The sequence below is a fragment of the Drosophila grimshawi genome, unplaced genomic scaffold (assembly GCF_018153295.1).
Source record: "Drosophila grimshawi isolate 15287-2541.00 unplaced genomic scaffold, ASM1815329v1 contig_1377, whole genome shotgun sequence".
NCBI lineage: Eukaryota > Metazoa > Arthropoda > Insecta > Diptera > Drosophilidae > Drosophila > Drosophila grimshawi.
In genome coordinates, this window is record NW_025062900.1 from 21,966,195 (window position 1) to 21,975,959 (window position 9,765).

A 9,765-nucleotide genomic window follows, 5' to 3' on the forward strand; every position below is an offset into this window, starting at 1 on the left:
TTGGGAAGTATCAAACGTCAAGTTTAAATAAATCTGACATCAATGGTTTTAAGATACTCCAGTAAAATCATTTCTAATATAATTTTCATAGAAAAAGAACTCATCTATCGAATATGGCTGATGAAAAAACTGCTTTAAAACATCACTTAAATTTAGTCTTAAGCCAAACATCTTCAGACCGTACATTAAATAATAAAATTCATTTTTTTTTTTCAAATACAGCAATGAATGGACAAAAATATTTTCTTTTCATATTTATTTGGCATAAATATATGTTTATTGTTTATCTATGATCTCTCTCTCTCTCTTTCTCTTGAGTTGACTTTGCTGACGTCATAGGCGATGTGTACGAAAAATAGGTTTTTCTGCTGTCTCACCACTGGATCGAAGTCTAGCTTCATTGTTGTTTTTGTTGTTGATGTTGTTATTGTTGTTGCCATTGTTGCGCCTGCCATTTCCGATGTTGTCAGGCACAGCAGCTCTTCAAATAGATACCCTCAATGCCAAAGGTGTCGTCTGGAAGTATTGACGGTGAAGCCCACCAAAGCTTAAGTAAACAGTATCAAGAACTGGCCAGTCAGGAAACGGAGGGGTGGAGTGGCTTCAATGTCAGAGCGGTATTCTCGCACTTGAAGGTGTTGTGTTGTGGGCGGAGGGGGAGGCAGTGGAGAGGGCACACAATAGTCGCATTTATAACATGTTGTAAACAATGCGTCGCATTTGTATTGAAAATGAAAGTCAGCACTTGGCTGTAATATTCGCGGGTATCTAGTAATTTAGCTGCTTGACAAGTTAGTCTACTACATTTTTTGAAACTAGCCATAGTCATAAAAAAAAAACATGTGCGTGAAAAGTCATAGAATATCAATCAATATAGGTGTTAATTTCTAGATAAAACAAAATTTTAGTCAGAAAATTGTTTCAAAGCTAATATCCAGTTTAACATGTACCCCAAGCTCACATCCATTTTATATTTATATTATTTTTAACTGAGAGATTTTTTAGCCGTCGGGCTTAAGGTTAATCTGAGAAATATTATTTTAGTTTAAATAAAATAAAATACAAGATTAATCATATTTCCAGCATATGCATAAAAGCTGCAGCGTTGCCAACAGATAATAAATAATAGAAATGTCAATTGTGAGTTGATATTCACAATTAAATAAGCAACATTGCCAACATCATCATTGTAGCCTTGCCAACTCAAGGACTGATTTTTAAGTTAAAAGAACTGTTTAAATGTGTATATTATTATTAGAATTTTCTAAAGCACGTAGAACAAGTATTTATTTATTTTTATTTATTTATTTAAATTTAGTACATAGTATAACTAGCCGAAGATATTGCTAAACCAGCTACGCAGAGGTGCAAAGCAAATGGGTTTGGTTAACCACAATGTATCCACTGAGAGACGCAGCACCTCCATGTAGTCAAAGGTGCAGCTACTCTGCTCGAAGGCTTTTGTTATAGGCTTTGGCGTTGTCCTCTTAACAGCATCAGCATCATTATCGTCACCGTCATCGAGGGCGGCGCGTGCAAAAGCCTCGTCGGCATCAAAGTAATAGAATTCCTTGCGCGTGGAATTCGTCTCCACGACCCGAGCTGGCTGCTGGGCGTCCAGGCCGCGGGCATGGGCCCAGGACCGACCCGTGTGCCGCGATTGGCGATAGGGCGTGAAGGGTAAAAGTGGGGAGATTGGAGACTGAGGGAAGCTGGGCAGGCGTCCCGGGTAGAGTGGCGTCTGCGGTTGATAGCCTCCTAATCCTGTCTGGAATCCACCAAATCCTGGCTGATAGCCCAGTTGAGGTTGGTAGCCCAGCTGAGGCTGAAGGCTGCCCAGTTGAGGCTGAAGGCTGCCCAACTGAGGCTGAAGGCTGCCCAGCTGCGGCTGGAGGCTGCCCAGCTGGGGCTGAAGGCTGCCCAGCTGCGGCTGAAGGCTGCCCAGCTGGGGCTGAAGGCTGCCTAGCTGCGGCTGAAGGCTGCCCAGCGGTGGTTGAAGGCCGCCCAGCTGTGGTTGATAACCACCCAGTCCTGGCAGTGTCGGTATGGGATCACTTAGTGGTCCATTGCCAAACAGACCATAGCTAGTCGTATCCGTATCGTGAAAGATCTCCAGCAGAAAACCATTGGTTGAGCCACTGCTGCCCCCATGACCCATACGCAGACGCAGCGCCTTGCGTCCCTGGCGCCAAAATACTTTAAGCACAAACCCAGAGCGACAGCCACAATAACGCCGTCCATCCAGCTCCAGGAAATCCCCACTGCAACCAGTACCACTCGCTATGCCAAAATCAAAGAACTTGAACCGTATGCGCAAACCGGCAACACTTTGCGAACTCTTCTCCAGATAGAAGATGCAATCCCGCTGCTGATTCGGCAGCAACGCATTCAGCACGGTGCGTGGGAAACCCGGACTTGAGAGATAGAAATGTTCCTGATTAAAGCTACTCAGACAGCACAAATCCACCTGACCACCAAACTGTGGATCGTAATCGCGCAGATTGACGGCGGGAGACTGGAAGGAGCTTGTCTGATATTGATCTAAGACGTCGGGTAATTGTTGTTGTTCCTGCTGCTGATCTTGCTTTGGCTGCTGCTGCTGTTGTTGCTGCTGCTGAAGTAGTTGTAATTGTTGTTGCTGTGGCTGTAGTTGCTGCTGCTGCTGCTGCTGCTGTAGTAACTGGAATTGCAGCTGCCGCAACTGCAACTGTTGCTGTGGCTGTAGCTGTTGCTGTTGCTGTAGTAGCAGCAATCGTTGCAGCTGTAATTGCTGTTGCTGCTGCTGTAATTGCTGCTGCTGCTGTAATTGTTGCTGTTGCTGTAATTGTTGCTGTTGCTGTAATTGCTGCTGCTGCTGCTGCAACTGCAACTGTTGCTCGCTTGTACACGGCGGCAAATATAAACCACCGGCAGGGCTGGGCGCATACCAACTACCAGGATAGCCTGGATAGCCAGGAAAATTGGATTGCTGTTGCGGCAAACTGAAATTCAGTGTCGATTGCTGCTGATCTTGTTGTGGCTTCAACTGTTGCATCCCCTGCTGATGATGATGATGGTGGGCCGGGGTGGGCTTCTTGGGCGGCTGTTTGGCATTCACGAGCACCGTATCATCCTGGTCATCCTGATCAAGATCCAGACCGCGTGCTTCGTAATCCTCCCGTTCACAGGCCAAACGCGTGATGAGCAACTTGAATCCGCCACCCGTTGTCCAGGGTGAATCATCGCTGAGGAAACGTAAGCGGAGTATGCCATCCGGCGTTTGATACTTCTTAATACCCAGCACCTGGCCGCAAAGGACATCCATGTCGCGATCGTCGTTCTGCAAGCCAATGGCCAGATAATCACGACTACAATTATCCGACAACTCCAGCTGAAAGTCGAGGAACTGTATGTGGAATGTAGTGGGGCAGCGATATGGCGAACGTATCACATAATCCACACACCGATTGAATGGATATGTATTCGGATAATTGGGTGACTGGATGAGGCTTTGGCGTTCCCGATAAACGCCCTGGAGTTCACACTGCGGCAGCTCATCGTGGATGGATCCGTGAGTGCAGCTGCTCGAGCCAAGTAGGAGTAGCAATGCCAGCAGCCAGCTGCAGCCGCAGTAGGTAACACTTGATCCTGGCATATCCTTGGACCACAACATGTGCCAATTAGCGATGCGGCTTTGTAACCTGTAGAAACGCGCGACAAAACGCAACTAACTCGCAGCGGGTCAATCGTTGTGCTCTTTGGGTCGAAATTAGGTGCGACTTTTCGGTTTCACTTAAGTCAGCCCCATCCCCCCCCTCCCCCTCCGCGCCCTTCTTCTCCATTGGCGCCGACAACAATTTGCACTCTTGTTTATGGCCACAACAAAAGCGTTCATTTGTTTTGGCTTACACCAAAAGACACTCAAAAAAACAATCTCACGAAATATAAAAAAAAGTTTCCCTGAAAATTGGAAATATGTTCTTTTTAGAAATAATTTATAAATACTAGAATATATTTTCATTAAAATAGAAATGATTGGCAATACTAAAAATATTGTGGTTTTTATAAATATTTTACATTATTAAAAAATAAAGATGATGTTGTCTACTTTAAAGGCCAAGACTTATACATATTTTTTCAAGATTTTAGAAAAATACACTCTGAACTTAAGAAATAATTTTGAAAGCCGCAAGCTTAAATTTTAGACATTTTATTTCTGAATAATAAGGTAAGGAATTCTTGGTGCCAAAAAAATGTCTAAAATTAAGATATATTTTTTGGGGAGTGTACATAGTTTGATGATCTTTACCCTGTTCCATTCACAATTGGTCAAGCACTCGCGTTCATTGAACTCCCAATATTATACAAACATTTGGCAAATATTTTACACATATTTTAATTGGCGAAGTAAATACTTCCTACATTAAGTACGTGAAATTACTTGACAATGTGGTGCAAAAAGCTTCACAAAAAAAAAGAGAAGAAAATCTACAACTAGTAACTATGCTGTCAGTCCTAATTACTTGGTTTTCTGTGATTTTCTATGTTTCAAATAAAGACCAGAACTTTGCAAACATTCTAGTATTCTATATGATTATACGTTATCCATTTTTAATATGCACAGGGTATAGAGTAAACCATTTTATTATTAGTGGCTTTAGTGTGTAAATTTAAAATTAAATGTTTGTAATATTGACAAAAAAAAAAAAGAAAAGATTTTCTTTATGGCTATGCCACATAACTCTTCTGTAGTTTTATTACTTTTTCAATCCAATAAATTCAAGGCGGTGCTTCGAAAAGTGCAGCACAACAAATTAGTGCCAGAGTTCAGGGGCAACAAATTATGCTTTTTTTTCAAATATCATTTCACCTTTCATACAAATAAATCGTTGCCATAAAAGCCAATGCGCAAAGTGTTGGTGGTAAGCGCACTCATAAAACCAACAGCAACAAAAAAAGCGAAAGAAAAATATAAAACAGATGAAACAACAACAGAAAACTGGAAACACGAATCCAATAACTGTGTCTATTTACGATGGAGCCAACTTGCATAATACTACATAGTATTTGTCGTGGGAGAGAATGCTGCACTTGGACCACGCCTCAGTAAAAAAGTTGCTTTATCGGTGTCAAACAAACAATTGGGGTTATATCCATAAGATAAGACGTGTGCAAATAGTAGGCAATACCATCTTTCGTTGGGTAACCAATATTTTTTTGAGCCAGTTAGATACAAAAAAATATTTTTATTACTACTTTAATTTCTTGTACTAAAACACTTTCCCTTAAGCTTGTATGAAGATCGTTTTTAAATTTAAGGTTGCTTTATACAATGCTCAAACTATTCAAATGTTTTCTGACAAACGAAATTTTTATTCCGTAAGAAATGAGCTAAGGCCTATATCCTATTAGAAATTCCTACAAATTCAAAATTCCAAACTAACAGCAAACAATTTTGGCCTTTTCTTTCGCGACTTTTCGGTATTGAAATTCATCTATTTGGCTTGTAGTTCTTACAATGACAATGCGACTTAATTTGGGCTCAATTTTAAGGAGCCAAGTAGAGTATCCCATTAACGAGCCCGGCAATCATGATACCAATAAAATGGATGGATGCTCATTAAGATTGGGAGCTGGCGGCGGTCATAATTACTTCCCGGATAAGGTTGACGTGAAGGCTCGGGTGCACAGCATGATGGCCAATATACATAAGCATATGAAGAGTGAGTTTCAGTCTTAGAGCTATGTATGCATATTTATTTTTTCTTACATTGTCCAAAGCAACAATTCCACCGCGCAAGGCTGTGCCAACGATACCGGCTCCCATAGCGGAAATATCCACGTCGTCCACTGCAACCAAAACAACTAATGCAAAGAAGAATCGTCGCATTCGGGGCGGAGGCGTAGGCGCTCTTGCGGCCGGCAAGAACTCAACGTTGCCACTATCGCAGATCAAGGCTCGGTTGAGTCGTCAGTCGCAGCAGGTGATGCGACGAGGCTACACTGAAATTGGGCAAAAGAGTTTTACGAATCAGCGACGCATTCGGGAGGTGTTGCTTCAAAAAACTGTGCTAGAGAATATGTTGTTACAGCACAAGAGATTGCAGCGCGACAGGCAGACAATTGCGCTGGAGATACAGCAAATGCGTCAAGAGCTCGATAAGATCAAGAACAGGCTGGACACATCGCAACAGGCCCTCAACTCCACGCGCACCCTGTATACGGGCTTCATCAAGGGCAAAAAGGGCCTGATGCCGATGACTCTGCCAACGAATGTTGTCAACAGTGGCAAGCCAAAGTCATTTGATACAAAAATGTCTAGTGTATCTGCAAAAAGTCAGCTCTCGGTAATACCAAAGCGTCGCAATCGCCAAGTCAAAACAAAATAAAAAAGAAATAACAAAAACAAAAAAAAGATCAAGCAAAGTAACATACAAAATTGCGCGGCATTGTATTGAAGTGATGCAGCCCTCGCTTTACCGATTCACTCATACGGGTCTATCTTTATTTTGTGGCATCTATCGATTAAGAAACAAAAGTGACATCACTAAATCATGGCGTCTGTCTCGCCCGAAACAAGCAATAATTTTGTTTTCTCCATATATTTCCGTTCATACTCACTTTGTGTGGCACCATCACTGTTCCAATCGTGGTGCATCCATAAATAACAGCGATTGCCCTAAAATGGGCTCGTCGAAAAAGCACAAGAAGAACAAATCGGAGCGGCGCGAAAAATATGAAGGTAAAAAGCCGACACATGCGTGCTAAATATACGGCGGGCATTTTTCATACGTTGTTTACACTTGCATTTGTTGTTGTTGTAGAATATAGCCAACACCAGGATCCCGCACAATTGCAACGCGGCCTGAAGCTAATCCTAAAAGTTGGCTCGAATGCAACGCCCGAATACAGCGCCAATTCACCGCTAACAACTCTGGACGCTGGTCATGGACCCCCAACAGCTGCAGAGGCGATGATGGCGGCGGCTCCGGGCAGTCCCACAGTGCCCGATGAGCTGCAGTGCGACGGTGAGCTGGGCGGCCATCGTGAGCGACACAAGAAGTCCAAGAAGAAGAAGAAAAAGAAGGATCGCGAGAAGAAGCACAAACATCACAAGGAGAAGCGTCATCGCAGCCGGGAGAGACATCGCGACCTATGCTCCGAGGAGCGGCTCAACGATGAGACAACACGAACAACACCCGCACCGGATGACGCCGCCTGCAGTGGCTTCTCCTCGCAACAGCGGAGTCCGCGCAGTCAGGCGCCGGCGTCAGTGGATGCGGATTGCAGTCAGGATGGCTTCAGCTATATGGACGATGATGCGGAGCAGTCGCCATCACAGCCACTCCCCGAGAACATCTTGTACTATGCGGGTATTACCACAGACAATTCGCCTTCCAATTGTCCGGTCACGAAGCCGATAGCTCCGCGTAAACTGGACGATATGCTGCTCAGCTCACCAAACTCTTCATCACTGGGCATGACGGCAGCCGGCAGTAGTCCAACAAAACCGTTGCCCGATGTGAGTGTATTCCAGATTAGGAATCGTTTACAATTTAGATGATTGTTTAGCTAATGAATTGTTTTTGTCCAACAGCTACTTATACCTTCGCCTTCTGGTTCGACGGCTGCGTCCACGCCAGGCGGCGCCAGTTTACTGAATGCGCTGACACCCAAGGCGCTGGAGGCGCCAAAAACGCCCAGCAGCAGCAGTGAATCGGGACGTGAGCCCCGCAGCTGTGTGTTGAAGCTGAAGCAGCAGAAGTCGCCGCTCAATAAACTGCTGGAGCATCTGTTGCGCTTCCTGGAGAAACGGGATCCGCATCAGTTTTTTGCGTGGCCCGTCACCGATGACATTGCGCCCGGCTACTCATCCATCATTAGCAAACCGATGGACTTTTCCACGATGCGCCAGAAGATCGATGATCACGAGTATGCGGCGCTGAGTGAGTTCAGCGACGATTTCCGTTTGATGTGTGAGAATGCCATACGCTACAATCATGTGGACACCGTTTATCACAAGGCGGCCAAGCGATTGCTACAGATGGGCCTCAAGCAGCTGCAGCCGGAGAATCTAATGAGAACGCTAAAGCCGCTCTCTGTCTACATACGGGAACTGACCGCCAAGGAGTTGGGATTCGAGCTCAGTTGCAATGAACTGGCCTTGGGCTATGATCCACACGATTCGGCGGATGAGGGTGCGTCGACGGGTGCCGAGGAGCCCACGCCTGCCCAACTCGAGGAGGAGGAGCGCAAGCGGGCGCTTCGTTTGGAAAATGCACCCAAAACGCACTTTGAGCCGTATGTGGATGATCTGACCAGTGAGGAAATACTCGCTCAGGTCCAAGGTGCCGCACAGCAAGCCAAGCAGAGGATGAGTGCCAAGCAGCGGGCACACAAAATGGGCTTCCTGCGCCAGCACAAGGATGGCAGCACCACGCTCAATCTGCTCATCCGAGATGAGAACGAGGGACCCGAAAAGGTGGTCACAATCGGCGATTTGGTGGGTAAGCTGCCCGCAGGCAGTGTTCACCTGCAAGGCATCCACACGGATCAGCGGAATGCTGTCAAGCCGGTCAAGCCCATGAACTATGGTCCATTTGCCAGTTTTGCGCCCACATTCGATTCACGCTTCTCCACGCTGAGTGCCGAGGAGACGCAGCTGGTGCTGCGCACCTACGGCGATGCGTCCAGCGCCGAATATGCCGAGAGCATACTGCAGTTCACCAGGGACTCCAGCTATGGCACGAACATTGCAAACGGTCTGCTCGACATACTCACCAATGGGGAGCACAGTAAATCCCTCGACGAACTGTACAACATGCAGATACAAAACTACGAGCAGCAGGAGATTGAGAAGTGCTTCAGCAATCATCAGCAGGACCAGCAGCCAGCTGAGGAGGCAACCGCATGCAACGAGCAGACAAGCGAACAGATCGAATTGGAGTATGAGAAGTACAAGGACACTCGACTGGACTTCAAGCGGCTGCGCTCGCTCAAGGATCTGGGCATCGATGTCGGGTTCCTCGACAGCATGGAAACCGATATGAAGAACTTTGAGTTATCGCGTCGCATGCACGAGCACCTAAGCAATAATCTAACCCTTATCGAGAAGCTCCGTGTCATCCAGCACGAGCGGCTCTCGCAAACACTGCCAGCGCACTTGGCTCAGGTACCGCACGCTGGCCAGGAGGAGACGCAAACGGCACAGCAGCTAACGCAGCAGCTGAGTGACTTGGCCAAGAAGCTGCCACCTTCAGCGATTGCCGATCAATATGCCTTGCGCAAGGCAATGGGCATGTCCTTTGGTAGGTCTTCATATCAGTCGATAGTCAATCTAAAATTCCATATTAACCAATTCTGTTCTCTTGCAGCCGGTTTGCCACCACCGCCGGCCTCGCCTCGCGTCCAATTGCCCGAGCTGCTGCAACAACCTGTGTCGCTGCCACAACTGCAACCCGTTGTTGGCCACGTGCCCATGGACATTGATGAGCCGGACGTGCATGCCGGCGGCGATCTGGAGAACGAGCTGCGCGAATTTCTCGAAAGCGGATCGGGCATGCACGCCTCCAATCCGGCGGATGATAATAACATTGTCGCCCAACTGCTGCTCAACTAGACGAACGTACAATCTTCTGGCGAACCCAAAACGCCGCACGCAATGTTAATAATGCTAGATAACAAACTACGCTAAATTATTTTCATATATCCACATCGCTATGGCATTTTCAATAAACAAAAAAAAAAAAAAATTAAAGGAAACTAAGTAAGAAATAATTGCCTTTG

At 45.9% G+C, this 9,765-nt stretch overlaps 3 protein-coding genes across 3 annotated transcripts; 2 read left to right on the forward strand and 1 right to left on the reverse strand.

Annotated features, from left to right (window-relative positions):
- Window positions 1-1,266: 1,266 nt before the first annotated feature.
- LOC6566830 (histone-lysine N-methyltransferase 2D) lies at window positions 1,267-3,702 on the reverse strand. The gene has a single exon (XM_001993149.2). The coding sequence runs from the start codon at window positions 3,650-3,652 to the stop codon at window positions 1,331-1,333; it is 2,322 nt and encodes a 773-aa protein (XP_001993185.1). The 5' UTR covers window positions 3,653-3,702; the 3' UTR covers window positions 1,267-1,330.
- A 1,638-nt stretch (window positions 3,703-5,340) lies between these two features.
- On the forward strand, window positions 5,341-6,368 carry LOC6566831. Its single transcript, XM_001993150.3, has 2 exons — window positions 5,341-5,702; window positions 5,761-6,368. Exons 1-2 carry the CDS (start codon window positions 5,498-5,500, stop codon window positions 6,366-6,368), a joined length of 813 nt encoding a protein of 270 aa, XP_001993186.1. The 5' UTR covers window positions 5,341-5,497.
- A 73-nt stretch (window positions 6,369-6,441) lies between these two features.
- LOC6566832 (bromodomain-containing protein 7) lies at window positions 6,442-9,748 on the forward strand. The gene is made up of 4 exons (XM_001993151.3): window positions 6,442-6,721; window positions 6,804-7,501; window positions 7,577-9,287; window positions 9,354-9,748. The coding sequence occupies exons 1-4, from the start codon at window positions 6,442-6,444 to the stop codon at window positions 9,596-9,598; spliced, it is 2,934 nt and encodes a 977-aa protein (XP_001993187.2). The 3' UTR covers window positions 9,599-9,748.
- Window positions 9,749-9,765: the final 17 nt, after the last annotated feature.

Excerpts from the sequence above, each read along its gene's own strand:
- LOC6566831 (XM_001993150.3), top strand. The coding sequence starts at position 5,498 with ATGACAATGCGACTTAATTTGGGCTCAATTTTAAGGAGCCAAGTAGAG. Across the intron at positions 5,703-5,760 it reads TATACATAAGCATATGAAGA|CAACAATTCCACCGCGCAAG; the intron begins GTGAGTTTCAGT and ends CATTGTCCAAAG.
- LOC6566832 (XM_001993151.3), top strand. The coding sequence starts at position 6,442 with ATGCAGCCCTCGCTTTACCGATTCACTCATACGGGTCTATCTTTATTT. Across the intron at positions 6,722-6,803 it reads GCGGCGCGAAAAATATGAAG|AATATAGCCAACACCAGGAT; the intron begins GTAAAAAGCCGA and ends TTGTTGTTGTAG. Across the intron at positions 9,288-9,353 it reads GGCAATGGGCATGTCCTTTG|CCGGTTTGCCACCACCGCCG; the intron begins GTAGGTCTTCAT and ends GTTCTCTTGCAG.
- LOC6566830 (XM_001993149.2), bottom strand. The coding sequence starts at position 3,652 with ATGTTGTGGTCCAAGGATATGCCAGGATCAAGTGTTACCTACTGCGGC.